The sequence below is a fragment of the Coenobita brevimanus genome, chromosome 115 (genome assembly GCF_032717465.1).
Source record: "Coenobita brevimanus isolate Jiangsu-jjx chromosome 115, ASM3271746v2, whole genome shotgun sequence".
Taxonomy (NCBI): domain Eukaryota; kingdom Metazoa; phylum Arthropoda; class Malacostraca; order Decapoda; family Coenobitidae; genus Coenobita; species Coenobita brevimanus.
Window position 1 is genome coordinate 17,535,873 of NC_137068.1, and position 16,009 is coordinate 17,551,881.

Below are 16,009 nucleotides of genomic sequence, written 5' to 3' on the forward strand. Positions count from 1 at the left end.
AATTTGATCTGTGGTTATCAAGGAACAAAAATTTATCAGGCCACAAGTTAAAAAAAAAAAAAAAAAAATTAATCTGTGCTTTATGGATTTATAAAAACACAACTATTTAGCCTAATGAATCATTAGTTTTTGTCCATGAGCATTTGAAAACGCATATTTTTACCTGTAAGTTGAAAATTATTAAAATTATAATTTAAGCCGAACCAAGCGTATAGCTAATGTCTAAAACCCCACTCAGTCCTAGAACCTACCAGCCTGAAGTTGAAAATTAAAAAGTGAACCAAGCATAATAGATTTCCAAAAGAAAGCACCATTCCCTACTCAAAATTCGGTTCATGAGTTTGTGAGAACTTGCTATGCTCTGTTATTGCAAGCTTGCTACCAGTACGACCACTACTACCCCTAACACGACCCCTTCTTCGAGTTTTCGTACGATGTGGCGCGTACATAATCGGGAGAGAGTGGGAAAGCGTGGGTGAAAGGGTGCTGCAGCGGTGTTGGGGTGTGAGAGGGGGGCGTGCCCGGGGACAGATGCCGTGGAGGGGGATTCTCTGCCACTATGTAGAGGCCGGGACTTAACCATGCTGTCCTCGCCCGGCGTAATACAAGGTAACAGGATTTTTTTAATGCTACTACTACTACTACTACTACTACTACTACTAGTTATTATACTACCATACTACTGTTACTACACTACTACTACTGTTACTACTATTACTACTACTACTGTTACTACTATTACTACTACTACTACTACTACTGTTACTACTATTACTACTACTACTGTTACTTCTACTACTGCTACTACTACTACTACTACTGTTGTTATTACCGTTACTACTACTACTATTTATTATAATTATTATTATTATTATTATTATTAATAGCAGCAGCAGCAACACAACAACAGCAGCAATTACTACTACTGCTACTACCACTACCACTACTATTGTTATTATTGTTAATATCATCATCATCATTGCAGCAAAAACAGTAACAGCAGCAGCACCAACAATAAATGCAACCGTGCTGCTGCTACCACTGCTACTACTACTGTAACAACTATTACATAACATCAACAGCAACAACAACTACTACTACTACTACTACGTGTAGGTGCTCGAGAGGGGCGCCCTCACGTGGTGGCACTAATATAACCGGGTGGTGGAGCTACCGAGTTATACAATGGTCCCTCATTCCCCTCCCTTCTCCACAAAAGAAGAATGGTGAACTGCGGAAGGAGGACTGTTACGGCCTGCAGTCCACAGGGTTCACGTTCAGATGAGCCTGGGGTTGCAATTACTACCGGTCTCGATTATGGCATTGGAGATTCCGCAACACGTCTCCATTAGCGATTCACTCTGCACTTTACGCCTGTGTACCATATCCTCTGTGTTATTGATATGTATGTTGGCTCGGATGCTATATAATTACCAGAGGGGAGAATGTTAAGGTGTTTATATTCTGAGTAAATCGCTAAGGAAAAAGTGCTACGAAGCCTTTCCTATCACGAATACAGCCCTGAAACGTATAACAAGCCAACTCTCTCCTGGCTTGACGTAATTGATAGTAACGATTTTATTTATGTCTGTTAATTATAATCTAAATGCAGGTAGCCCTTCTGATCTGGACTAAAATCACATGACAAATGCTTCTGTACTCGTTTTGATCCAACTTGCCTCAAATTGTCATCTCTCCATCTTGAATCATGAGTTGATAATATATTAGCAGTAGTGTATGACGCAAATAACGGAGAAGGATGTATTTATTTATTTTGCCACAAGGCTACGAAAAATTAACCGCAAAAGGACGAAAATCATGGCAAATTTAAGACGAATATGATGCTAGTAACGAAGAAGTGTTATGAAAAGGATGTAGAGCCCTAGCATTGTCTCCGTCCCCCTCCCCCCCTTTTTTTTTCTTTTTTGCCAGAGATACGTGAAATTAGCTGCAAAAGGACGAATTTCTGAGCCAGATTAAGGTGAAAGAACATCAGTAATAACAGTGTCGATATTGCCAGGCACAATGGAAGGTAGCTGATTATGTCTTGATTGTCTTGAAATATAATCCTTCCTAATTTCCTGTGTATGTATAATCATGTGTGGTTTGCCCATCTGAGCCCAATTGCTGTAATGCTCACCTTCATCAGCAAGAATCGTTTGGTCATTGCCGGTCATCGATTATCCTTTTAATTCACCATCCATTTATCATTCATTATATATCTGTTTAGCTGTCTGTCTAACTGTCTGCCTGTCCATATCTATATTTATCGGATATCTATTTCTGTCTATGTACATCTGTATATTGCCAGACGTCTTAATCCCGGATGGGTTTGCTCCAGACAAATTGCTGCCCTCCCTTCAGCTCCCACACCCTTCAAATACCCAACCTCTCTTCCCCATCCCTCCATCCTATCCTCAGTCTCCCCTGTCCCCTGTCCCCCTCCCCCTCCACCTCACTCACATACACTCCAAGTCAGTCACATACTCCATTCTCTCCACATGGCCTTGGAAGCAATCAGGGAAATCTAATCGACCTTTTAAATATAATGCCCCGAAGTATAATCACATGAGAGTATAATGATCGTAATAAGCCGTTAAAATATACCAGTAATGCTCTAATTTGTCGAAGTACGGTATCATCATCATCTTCTTCTTCTTCTTCTTCTTCGTCTTCGTCGTCTTTTTTCTTTCTTCTTCTTTTTTCTTTCTTCTTCTTCTTTTCTGATTTCTTTCTTCTTCTTCATCTTCCTTCATCATCTTCCTTCTTCTTCTCCTCCTTCTCCTCCTTCTCCTCCTCCTCCTCCTTCTTTCTTCCTCTTTTTCCTCTTCGTAATATTTTAAGTACCGTTATGTAGTACTTAGCATGTGATTGATAATTTAAAGAAAATACTATCGGCCTTGGAAATTGATTGCATTATTATTACCTGATTACCAGCCAAATCATCATCATCCCAATCCCTTTCCTCAGCTGAGGAAAGGGTTGAGATAGGCATGCTTCAGTGAGAGAGAGAGAGAGAGAGAGAGAGAGAGAGAGAGAGAGAGAATCAGGAAGACAGAGCTTAAGAACATAATCACCAAAGTATAATTACCTGTGAAAGTATAATATGTGATAAACGTGAGTCATCCTCCCTTCCAATAATCTCAGGTAGCCTTGAAGATAATGAATAGTATTGATTGCCATAAGACTCACGCCACTGCCTTTACTTGTTCATATAGCTGCATTTGAATCTCTCTCTCTCTCTCTCTCTCAAGGTCTCACCCCATCCGTAGGTTGAAAAAGAGGTCATGAGGATGATAATGGTGATGAAAATGATGACTTGTTTGGGCGGGTTTCTGACTTAGCTACATTCATGATAGGCCTATCTTGATTTTTTTTTTTGGAGGGAGGGGATGGGAATGGAAATGTGGTCTTTAGTTGTCTCATGTTATTGGACGATACTTTTAAAGATTAGTCTGCCTCCGTCATGAGATTACAGGGAGATTGGAATGATTTGCTTTGACCATTTCGCTCCTGTTACGCCCTTTTTTTCTTTCTCTTTCGCCACTTTCTTTTTCTTCATTCTTTTTCTTTTCTTTCATTTTCTTGTTTTCTTCTTTTTCCTTTTGTTGTTGCTGTCATTTGTTCTTCTGGCACAAGGTTCATCTGAAAACTGAACCCGATGGACTGATACATGAAGTCGCCCTTGTGCAGAACCTCCTGAAGGAGTGGGAGTAAAAAATAAAAAATAACGTATAGCAGGGCAGTGAAACTTTCCGGATATCATTGCCACCATGTGAAGGCTTCTCTCTCAAGCACATTTTAAAAATAATCTATCTGTGGAATATCCAGACAGTTTTAGGCTTGTTGAGCACTTGAAATTGAGGGTGTACGGTAGCCTTAATTACTTCTACATCACCACAGGCCTTACCGATCCAGAATTCAGTAGTCTGGATGTGGCAAGCATTAAGACTAGCTGAGCCATATATTACGCATCCCATTTCTCTTGTGTTGCGGGGACGACTTAGCCAGCGTTACCATTGTCAACTCAGCATAATTCTCTACCTCCCAAATCCATGCCATGGTTTGCAGTGTCTTTATTTTTACGTCCAGTGATTGCATTGTGAATTAGGTATTTTGCGAAGCACCCAAAATGTCAGCGCTTCTGCCACCAGCAAGTTGAGTCGTCCGTGTAACATAAGAACTGAGACCCGTAACATTCTCTCTCTCTCTCTCTCTCTCTCTCTCAGGAGTGTTTTAATTACATCCTTGACATTAAGATATTGGGAATATTTTTTTATTCATTGCTTGATAGGTGCAAGGCAGTGGAAATTTATTTATTAATGATGGATGCACTGTTACTATTAATTAATTAATGGAACGCTTGAATTTGTTATGGTTGTGTGATAACGTGTGAGGCGTTAATTGATATTGTCAAGTGGTATTCATGATTCTATCCCCATGTTTTTTCTTTTTAATTATTTTTTTTTTTATGGTGAAGTTTAGATATCTTTAATGCAGCCGGGTATTTATCTTTATTGGTTCCGTGATGACCGGTGGCTGTGACCTTGCTGTTTATAGATTCTTGTTGGAAAGACCTTTTTTTCTGACGTTCATTTCCATACCGACATGAAATTATAGGGGGATCTTCGAATTCCTTTTCCATTTTTTCCCGATTAGCCTAAGTCCATGAAATTATTTTGGGATTTCAGGGATTATTTATGGTTCACTGATTATATACTACCATGGGATTACTTGAAGGCTCATGAGGGATTTTTTTTTTTTCTCGTGGTTCCCTGATTGTGTACTGCCGTATATCGGTTTGTGTTTACCTGACGGAACTGGCCCAATAAGTCGATGCTGTGTTCTCGTGCGGTTAGGAAGTTTATACGGTACATACCTTCAACCTCTGTCTCTTCGCCGCACTGTTGCATGTTTATCTTTCTTATAGCTGCTTTAATGGTCACTGCCCCTCTTAACTCTATGATTGCTTCCCTCCACCACTACAGTGGGCGCGTAGCACCCGTCCAGCTACAAACTCTCACCCTTTTTCTGTCCAGTTCTCTAATGCAAGAGTTAACTGCTATTCCCAGTCTTTCATTTATGCAACAGGTCAACTCTGGAACTGTCTCCCTTTGTCTTTTCTAATGCCTATGACCTCTAGTCTTTCAAGCGCAGTGTAGCCTATCCAGGCATCTCGAAATTAATGGATCTTGAATTTGGCTCTTATCTTTTTTTTTTTTTTCTTCTTGGAAGTAGTTTGCAGGCCCCTGGCCCTTGGTTCTTTCTTTCTTGCATAAAAAAAAACTTTCTTGCCCATGTATTTCTGATACTGTTCCGTTACTATATTCTTATGCGTTATTCATGCAGTGTGTGTCGATGTTAAAGAGTTATAAGAAACAAAAAAGAGGATATTATTGGGTAGTTTGGAAAATAAATTGCTGGGGAAGAGATGCTAGGGAGCTTCCTTTCCTGACGAGAATACGGAGCTTGGTTGCATGACATGTAATGAGCCTTTGCTATGACGTTGGAATGTGTGGCCTTGGTTGCTTGTTACATGTATCCTTCAGTCTGACTACACTAGGGTCCACTTTCGTCTGTTAATACCTCTTCCTTGGCGATGTAATTTTGGAAACTGCTGGTTGGTATTTTCTTGTACTTTATTTATGCAGATAGGGCGATATTGGAAGGGTTTATGTTACAGAGAAGGCAGTAAGGTGTAATGAGCAAAATAAATCGATTAAGTGCAGGTGTTGAGAGCTTCCTCATCTGACGAGTATACGGCTTTAGGTCAACTGAGCTAAATGTCTTCCGGGATTTCCAGGTTAGAGCCAATCTGCCGTACCCTAACACGGGATTGTTGGAAGAGCTTACATCATTTGAAATAATTTGTAATATATATTTGTACTGGACTTTCACTGTTGTTGCCGAAGAGTTAGTGTTTTAGTTAACATTGTCTATAATTCATTGATGGCTTTACTGTTTATTCATGTCATTATTATTTATTTATTACCATGGCACCCGACTCTGATCATTTGAGCATCGAATTGCAAACGTCTCCTTACGGTGGGGACACAGCGCCCGTCTATGTGTGTGTGTGTGTGTGTGTGTGTGTGTGTGTGTGTGTGTGTGTGTGTGTGTGTGTGTGTGTGAGAGAGAGAGAGAGAGAGAGAGAGAGAGAATGTGTGAGTGAGAGAAATAGCTTGGTGAGTAAGAGTGAGAGTGAACCTGTGTGTATTGATTAGCCGGTGAGTCATGGGGAAAATGTGCATAGTTGAGAGAGAGAGAGAGAGAGAGAGAGAGAGAGAGAGAGAGGTTATGTGTGTGTATTAATAAGTGAATTTGAGTATTTAAGTTTGTGTGTGTGTGTGTGTGTGTGTGTGTGTGTGTGTGTGTGTGTGTGTGTGTGTGAGAGAGAGAGAGAGAGAGGTTATGTGTGTGTATTAATAAGTGAATTTGAGTATTTAAGTTTGTGTGTGTGTGTGTGTGTGTGTGTGTGTGTGTGTGAGAGAGAGAGAGAGAGAGAGAGAGAGAGAGAGAGAGAGAGCGGTGATGGCAGGTGTCTGAGTCAGTGTTCCAGGACGATAGCACCACACACACACACACACACACACACACTTTCACCCCCTACCTTACCCAGTTTTTCCTTCACCTGCACGCATTTGTTTCCCTCCCTTATACACACTTAGCTTATATTCGCTCTCTCTTCATGCCAGTGGGGGGTCCAAGTCGGGCAGAAACTGTTATATATTTACAGTAAACACCTTTATTATGTAGGATTAATTCTCTAGTGTATTTATTTTGTTCCTACTAAGTATTTATCTGTTTATAGTCAAACGCCATTATCCAGGACGGGTGGACTAGAAACAAATCGCCCCCATGTATTTTTGACCCCCTCCATCAGGCTGCCCTCTCTCCAGCTCACCCCACCCTCTCATATGCCTCCACCTCATCCTCCCATATCCTCGGTCTCCCCTTCTCCCCCCATATCCTCGGTCTCCCCTTCTCCCCCATCCACCTCACTCACTTTCATTCTCCTAGTCAATCTTTCATCCTTCCTTCTACCCACGTGATTAGACGATTCTTTTCAGTGTCGAACAGACCCTATACTTTCACCCTAATATGACCTAAAATTTTCTGTCTTGAATGCAGAGGCGTAACAATAAAATCACTATAATGGTGCCATTCACGAAGAAGTGCTTAGGAACGTATGTTGATCCGTAGTACTGTATTTTTCTGCCACTGGTCTACGTGAAATAAGCATTAAGGGACGATAATCTGTGCTAGGTTAAAGTGACAGAAGTGTAGCAGTAAATGTCTTAAGGGTATGACCTGTATTCTCGTCGGGTAAAGAAGCTCCCTAACACCTTTTCCGAAGCAATTTATTTTGCTCGTTACACTTTGCCGTCCCGTTGTTTGTTGCTTAAGTCATTCTAATATCACGCAGTTTCTGCATAAATAGCATACAGAAGGATAGTAGGCCTAGCCACTCGTATCCAAAAATAAATCGGTAAGGAAAAGGTGTTTGGGAGCTTCTTAAATCGCCTAGAGTAGGAGCCTACATCTGACTCCTCCAGGTGGAAATCTCTTCTTAGCTAATTTAATTCGTCAGGTAGTAGCAGGAATAAACTAAAATAAATAAAAGAAATAAACCAAAATTAATTATCGGGTGGAATGGGAATATTAACAGGGCCCTTCTCGTCGGATAAGTATACTCCCAAACACCTCTTCCTAAGCGATTTATTTTGCTTATAACTTTATTACCCTTTTACGTGTTATATAAATCCTTCCAAAATCGCCATACAAAAGGATATTAATCAGCCATATCCAAAAATAAATCGATGAGGAGGAGGTGCCAGGGAGCCTCCTTAGCCAACGAGAAAACGGGCGTTGAACCCCTTGCACTCTAGGCAAATTCTCTCTCTCTCTCTCTCTCTCTCTCTCTCTCTCTCTCTCTCTCTCTCTCTCTCTCTCTCTCTCTCTCTCTTTTCATTCTTTGCAGGTAATTTCACGCAGACCTACCTTGATGTCCACAAATATTCATACTCTAGACCCTTTCCACAGCACCCTTCGTGACTGGCATCATGTCCTAGTTCATTCTGTTGCTGGTACTCAGTATTTATCATGGAGGACTGGCAGTTTTAGGTCATGTTACGGTAAAGACACTGGCAAAAATTTTAATCGACAACTTAGAGCTATAGCTAATACCGTACCAGAAAAAGAAGACTTTACCCCCTTTGGGAACAAGACTAGGTAAGGTACTTAGACAGGTAAGTATAGATACCGGTAGATAACTAGATATGCATGCGGTACATTGGCAAGGTAAAGACTGGTAGCTTTTGTCAGTGCTTCAGTAGTTACATGTTGTTGCTGAAGGGAAATGTGGTTCACCTTTAATCGGTCGACCATTTTATTTGTGTGTGTGTGTGTGTGTGTGTGTGTGTGTGTGTGTGTGTGTGTGTGTGTTTTGGCAGGTTGTCAGTTGTTTACAGCTGATATATAATTGATTTGTTTAAAGTAATTATGTATCAGTTGTTTGTCATGTTTGTCGTCAAAACGTGTCTCCTCAGTTTGTGCCTGTCACTACACTGATGTTGCTGACGAGGGACGCCTTCACGTGGTGGTACGGATCTGTGACCCAGTGATGAAGCTGCCCGATTACACAAACGTCCATCAGTCCATTCCTGATCCCCGGAAAGGGAGATAGTGGATTGCAGAAGAAGGGCAGTTTAGACCGTAAAGCCATGGGGTTATTATTCATATAAGCCCGGGGTTAATACTTCAGCTACATTGATGGTGTATATATATATTATTTAAATTGCTACTTCCAAATTTTTTACTTTTTTTTTAATGTATCAGTTGTCTCTCACGGCGAACATAATTGCTTGTAGCTTTTTGTTTGATGGCGTATTTTGTATTTTAATTTAAATATCGCGTGGCAGTCTCACTCTCTCTCTCTCTCTCTCTCTCTCTCTCTAACACTTCGCTCATTATCTGACTGTAACCATCATCATCATCATTATTCTCATCATCACCACACACAACACTGTACCTCCTAACACTAATCACTTAACCTAACAAACATCACAACCTTTACATTCTCTTCATCACACAGGCTAACCTTACGTAACTAATTAGCTAATAATTAATCTGGGTTACCTGGATTGTTTATACTTACCTGATATATACCTGACCAGTGAGGTGCGTGAAGGGGTGACACACACACACACACACACACACACACACACACACACACACACACACACACACACACACACACACACACACACACACACACACACCTGGCCAATGGGGTGCGTGGAGGCGTGTGATTGGGTGAGGAGTGGGGTCTGAAGCCACGCCCACTTCTCCCATTGACAGATTTTCAGGCACCAGATATTGATTTGTGTGGTAGGAATGTGGTGGTGCGGTTGTGGTGTGGTAGGAATGTGGTTGTGTGGGTGTGGTGTGGTAGCACTGTGGTGGTGTGGTTGTGGTGTGGCAGCACTGTGGCGGTGTGGTTGAGATGTGGTAGGAATGTGGTGGTGTGGTTGTGGTGCGGTAGGAATGTGGTAATGTGGTTGTGGTGTGATAGGAATGTGGTATCGTACTGCGGATGTGGGTTTGTGGTGTGGGCTGTGGTTGTGGTGGGAATTTTGTGGTGTGGCTGTGTTGGTGGGCATGGTGGTTTGTTAGGGTAGTTATCATAGTATAGTGGTGTGTGGTTGAGTTTGTGGTAGCAGTGTGGTCGTGTGTGGTGGGAATGTGGTGGTTGTAATGGTATGGTAAGGTTTGGAGGGAAATTTGTCGTGTGGTAGGAATGTGGTAGTTGTGGCGGTGTTGCGGTGTGTGTGATATGAATGTTATAGTGTGGTTGTAGTGGTGGTGCTTTGTGGTAGATGTAATGGTGTGGTGATGTGTGGTGGGCATTGTAGTGGTGGTTGTGGTGGTTATGATATTTATTATGGTGGTGATGTGGTTGGGTTTGTGGTAGTGGGGTTGTGGTAATGGTGGTGATGTTTGTAGTGATGTGATACCGGCTAGTGTGTGTGTGTGTGTGTGTGTGTGTGTGTGTGTGTGTGTGTGTGTGTGTGTGTGTGTTTAATGCAAGGAAGAAGAACCAAAGGCTAGAACTCTGCAGTAACTGTTACCCCCAAAGTAAATAAAAGGAAGTCATATTCAAGATTCTTTCAAGATTACGTGTGATTTGGGTTGTGGTAATATGGTTGTGGTGATGGTCGTAATACCGGTAGTCTGGTTGGGATTGTGGTAGCGGGGTTGTGGTAGTTGCAGTGGTGTGGTAAAGTGTAGTATATGAAATTTGAACGTTTGCAGGTGATGTTTTTGTGGTTACAATGGGTACTAGTGTTGATTGGGGTCTTTGTGTGGTTGTGGTAGTGGTTGTAGTTGTGGTGGTTAGGGTTGCGATGGGTGTTGTAGAGGGACGCCTTCACGTGGTGGCACCGATACAACCACGTGGCTCTGGTGTTGGGTAGCTAATACAAACGTCCCATAACTCCCTCCCCATCCCCTGAAAGGAGGATGGTGTAGTGCGTGAGGAGGGCAGCTTGAGCATGCAGTCCATTGGGTTCACATTTCAGTTGAACCTAGGACTACAACAGCAACCACAACTACCACTACTACTACTGGGGTTGTGGTAATGTTGTATGGTTGTTAGTGTTTGTGATTGTGGTCGTTATGGTGGTTGGTGTGTTGTGTGGTTGTGATTGTGGTGATTAGGGTTGTGGGTGTGTTGTGTGGTAGTGATTGTGGTGGTTAGGGTAGTTGTGTGGTTGTGATTGTGGTGATTAGGGTGGTGGTTGTGTTGTGTGGTTGTGATTGTGGTGATTTGCGTAGTGGGTGTGTTGTGATAGTTATTGTGGTGATTAGGGTAGTGGGTGTGTTGTATGGTAGTGATTGTGGTGATTAGGGTAGTGGGTGTGTTGTGTGGTAGTGATTGTGGTGATTAGGGTGGTGGGTGTATTGTGTAGTTGTGATTATGGTGATTAGGGTAGTGGGTATTTTGTGAGGTTGTGGTTATGACTGTGATTGTTGTGAATTGTAGTGGTTAGGACTGTGGTTGTGGTGAATTGTGGTGGTTAGGACTGTGGTTGTGGTGAATTGTGGTGGTTAGGACTGTGATGGTTGTGAATTGCTGTGGTTAGGACTGTGGTTGTAGTGAATTGCTGTGGTTAGGATTGTGGTTGTAGTGAATTGTGGTGGTTAGGATTGTGGTTGTTGTGGTGAATGGCGGTGATTGGCTCAGGAGGGGGACTTAAGCCACGCCCACTTCTTCCATTGACGGGTTTTGAGGTCCCGGTTATTGATTTGTGGAGGTTGTGGTGTGGTGGGGGTTGTGGTAGTGGTAGTGTGGTGGGAATTGTGGTGATTGTGGTAGTGGTGATGTGTTGGGGATTGTGATGGTTATGGTACTGGTGGTGTGGTGGGGATTGTCGTTGTTATGGTAGTGGTGGTGTGGTGGGGATTGTGGTGGTGGTGTGGTGGGGACTGTGGTATTGGTCGTGAGGTTGGGATGTTGTAGTTGTGCAGTGGAGCAGGGTTTGTGATAGTGGTTATGGTTGGGATGTGGTGGGCCTTGTGGTAATGGCGGTGTGTGGTTGGGATGTGGTGGTTGTGTAGTGTGGTTGGGTTTGTGGTAGCTAGTGGTGATGTGTGGTGGTTGTGGTTAGGATTGTTGGGATTGGGGTGTTGGAGGCGGTGGTTGTTATGAAAGTTGTAAATGTGTGTGGAGTGTGGTAGTTGTTTTAAAAGTAGTAGTAGTTGTTATGGTTGTTGGTTGTAGTGTTGCGATTGTGGTTGTGGCACTGTGATGGTAGTGGGTGTTGTGGTAGTGTAGTGGTTGTAGGTCTGTGGTTTCGGTAATGGTTGTGTGGTAGTGATTGATGCTAGTTTTAGGCCTCTGGTTGCGTGGTAATGGTGGTGGTGGTAGTGATTGGAATGGTAGTGACTGACTTTTAAAGAAGTGGTTTTGATGATTGTGGATGTGGTGGTGTGGTGGAGGTGGGGGGGGGGACAAAGCCACGCCCACTTCTTCCATTGACAGATTTTCAGGCCCATGATATTGATTTCTGAATGTGTGGTGGTGTGGTTGGAATGTGGTAGCCTCGTGTGGTTGGGGATTGTGATGGTGGTAGTGTGTGGTTGGGGTTGTGATGGTTGTGGTTTGTGGTTGGTTTGGTGTGGTTCTGTAGTGTGGTTGGAATTTGTTGGTTGTGTAGTGTGGTTGGGTTTGTGCTGTTTGTGGTAGAGGTGGTGTGTGCTCTTCATTATTGTTGTAGTAAGGTTGAGATGTGGTTGGGCTTGTGGTAGTTGTAATTGTGGAGATGTGTGATTGCGGTGGTTAGAATTGTGGTGTTCGGTTTTGGGGGATGTGTGGTGGTGTGCTGGGAATGGGGTAGTTGTGTAGTATGGTTGTGGTTGTGGTGGATGTATGGTTTGTGGTTGGTGTGGTTGTGGTGGGTATTAGTTTTAGGTCTGTGGAGTTGTGTTGTGGTAGGAATATGGTGGTCTGTTTGTGGTTGTGGTGGTAGTTGGTATCGTTGGGGTTGTGGTTGTGTTTTGGTGGTTGTGGGGTTGGGGTTTGGCTTTGGTGGTGGTAGTTATGGTAGAAGTGGGGCTCTCTGGTTGTTGGTGATGGTTGTGTGGTAGTTAGGGTTGTGGTTTGTGGGTATCGTTGTGGTGTGGTGATGTGGTAGGGGTTGGGTAGTTGAAAGTGTTTGGTTATTGTGCGGTAGTGAGAGTGTAGTTATAATGGTAGTTGATATTCAGATTGTGGTTATTGTTGTTTATTGTGGTGTTGGTGGTGTGGGATGTGGTATAGTGGCATATTTTATTTATTTATATTACAATAGCTGTATTGGGTGTATTGGTGGTGTGGGATGTGGTGTAGTGGTATATTTTATATATTTATTATAGTTTTAGTGGGTGTATTGGTGGTGTGGGATGTGGTGTAGTGGTATATTTTATTTATTTATTATAGTTTTAGTGGGGGTATTGGTGGTGTGGGATGTGGTATAGTGGTATATTTTATTTACTGGTATTTATATTGTAGTGTGTGGGGGTATTGGTGGTGTGGGATGTGGTATAGTGGTATATTTTATTTACTGGTATTTATATTGTAGTGTGTGGGGGTATTGGTGGTGTGGGATGTGGTATAGTGGTATATTTTCATCACAGGGAGCCAGACCTATGCCACGTCTAGAATTCTTAGTTGCCTGAAAATCGACAAGCCTTAGATATGAGTCAGAATGAGTCTTTCCTCCTCGTTGCTATGGTTTTTTGTTTTCACGTGACGGAACTGGACCATTCTTTTAACTAAGACTAGGCTGAAGGGCGATAGGGAGAGAGAGTTGAAGGATGTGCCACCACGTGAAGGCTTCCGTCTCCAGAAACACACACACACACACACACACACACACACACACACACACAGAGGGGGGGGGTTGATGCAAGAGGTTGAGAGAGAAACAGAAGAATATGAAAATAAGAGAAAAATAAGAGGATAAAAAAAGATATGTTTAAAAGAGAGTAATCCTGAAAGAAAAAGAGGAGTAGAGAGGGAGAACTAGAATATGGACAATGAGTTGATGGAATAATAGGCAGGGGGAGAGAGAGAGAGAGAGGGAAGGCTAATAGTGAAAGAAGAAATGGAGAGAAGAAGCTAAAAGGAGAGAGAGAGAGAGAGAGAGAGCGGAGGATAATTAGGGTAACAGGAAGAAGAAAGAGCAAAAAGGAGAGAGAGAGAGAGAGAGAGAGAGAGAGAGAGAGAGAGTAGGCTAATAGTGATGGAAGAAATGGAGAGAGAGAAGACGAAGCTAAAAGGAGAGATAGAGAGAGAGAGAGAGAGAGAGAGAGAATATTGGAGGAAGAAATGAGGAGAGAGAAGAATAGGAGGATTGAGAGAGCGAGCGATAGATAGATAGATAGACAGAGAGAGGGAGAGAGAGAGAGAGGGGGGGACAGTGGAATTAGAGATGAGAAGAGGGACGTAGGAAGAGCAAAAAGGAGAGAGAGAGGAGAGGGGGGTTATAGTGGAGGAAGAAATGAGGAGAGGGAAGAAGGAGCTAAAGAGAGAGAGAGAGAGAGAGAGAGTGGGTTGCTTTGATCTTGTGTTGCTACTCTCGCCTATCTTACTCTGATTTCCCTTGGGAGGAGGAGGAGGAAGAAAAAGAAAAAGAGTAGGAGGAGGAAAAAGAAGAGGAGGAGGAGGAGGAGGAGGAAAAGAGGAAGAGAAGTGGAGAGTAGAGGAGGAACAAGAAGAGGAGGAGGAAAAGAGGAAGAGAAGTGGAGAGTAGGTGGTGGAAGAGGACAAGGGGTGGAGGGGTGGGTGGTGGAAGAAGGGGACGGAGAAAGAAGGGTAGGGATGGAAGAAGATGAGAGGTGGTGGTAAGGGGGAGGCGGAAGAAGAGAATAAAGGAGAAAGATATAATGAAAGAAAATGAAGAGGAAGTTGGTGAATGTGGAGAGGAAGAGGAGGAAGTTGAAGGAGAGTTAGAGGAGGAGGAGGAGGAGGAAATTGAAGGAGAGGTAGAGGAAGAGGAGAAGGAGGAGGAAGTTGGAGAGTTAGAGGAGGAGGAGGAAGTTGAAGGAGAGGTTGAGGAAGAGGAAAAGGAGGAAGTTGATGGAGAGTTAAAGGTGGAGGAGGAAGTTGAAGGAGAGTTAGAGGAAGAGGAGGAGGAGTTTGAAGGAGAGGTAGAGGAAGAAGTGAAGGAGGTGTCAAAGGCTTTTCATCTCAACTCCCCTCCTGTTACTGTCTCCTTTCATCTTGTTTCTTTGCCGCACTGTTGCATCTTTATCTCTCTTCTGTCACTACTCCAGTGGCCGCTGCTCTTCTGAACTGTGTGCTTGCATCCCTCCATTACGGCGGGCACGTAGCACCTGTCTGGCTGCACCCTCTCGCTCCTTTTTGTGTCAAACTCTCTAGTTTAAGAGTTAATCGATGCTTCCAATCCTTCATATATGCAACAGGTCATCTCTGGAACCGTCTTCCTCTGTCTGTATTTCCTTCTGCCTGTGACCTCCAGCCAATCTTTAAAACGCAGTGTGTCCAGGCATCTCGAACGTATCTTGAGTTTGGTGTTCTGTTTAAGTGCGTGTGTGTGTGTGTGTGTGTGTGTGTGTGTGTGTGTGTGTGTGTGTGTGTGTGTGTGTGTGTGTGTGTGTGTGTACAGTATTACGGGCCTGTAGTTTTTGGTTGCTTGCTTCTTTGCATAGAAAAAGTAACTACTAGTAATTACATAGTAGAGGAGGAGGAGGAGGGAGGAGGTGAGAGACGGAAAGTATAAGAAGAGGAGGAGGAGGAGGAAGAAAAGAAAGATGGTAGAAGAAGAAGAAAAGAGGAGAAAAAAAAACTAAAACTAAAAGAAGAGGAAGACGAGAAGAGGAGAAGGGGAAAATGGAAGAAGATGAGGGGGGGAAGAGGAGGAGGAGGGAAAACAGAAAAAAAGGATGATAAGGGAGAAAAAGGTGGTGGAAGAAGAGGAGGAGGAGGAGGAGGGGGGTGGTTGAAAGGAGAGGGAAAGGGAGAAAATTGTTGGAAATGAAGAATGACGGAGTAGGAAGAGATGTAGGGAGGAAGAAGGAGAGGGGAAGAGAGGAAGGAGAGGAATTTGGGAAAAGGAGGCTTAGAAGCACAGAGGAAGAAGGAGAGTAAGAGGAATAAGGAAGGAAGAAAAGGAAGCGTGGGAAGGAAAAAAGACGAAGTGTGGAGAGAAAAAATGACGAGAGAAACAGGAAGAAAATAACAATGGAAGTAGAAAAGACCATCACTCCACCTCAATGTAGGTACCCCCTGCCCTCCATACTATACTGCCGTAGGTATTCTTCTCATTCTACATTTTATCCACACAGCCAAAGAAAATTATATCGCTATCAGTTTGTGCATCCATCTGTTTGTATATATATATGCACATATCTGTCTCTCTGTATCTGTTTATTTATTATGTGTAGAACTGTATCTCTGTATAGATCTCGGTCTATATCTACACACACACACACACACACACACACA

At 43.0% G+C, this 16,009-nt stretch overlaps 1 protein-coding gene across 1 annotated transcript in view; it reads left to right on the plus strand.

The window, feature by feature from the left end:
• The first annotated feature begins 575 nt into the window (after window positions 1-575).
• Window positions 576-16,009, plus strand: part of LOC145418638 (synaptotagmin-14-like) — a 133,266-nt gene continuing 117,832 nt past the window's right edge. Inside the window, exon 1 of the mRNA XM_080287001.1 lies at window positions 576-609. Within this exon, the coding sequence (XP_080143127.1) occupies window positions 582-609 (28 nt within the window). The 5' untranslated portion in view covers window positions 576-581. The remainder of the gene's footprint in view (window positions 610-16,009) is intronic.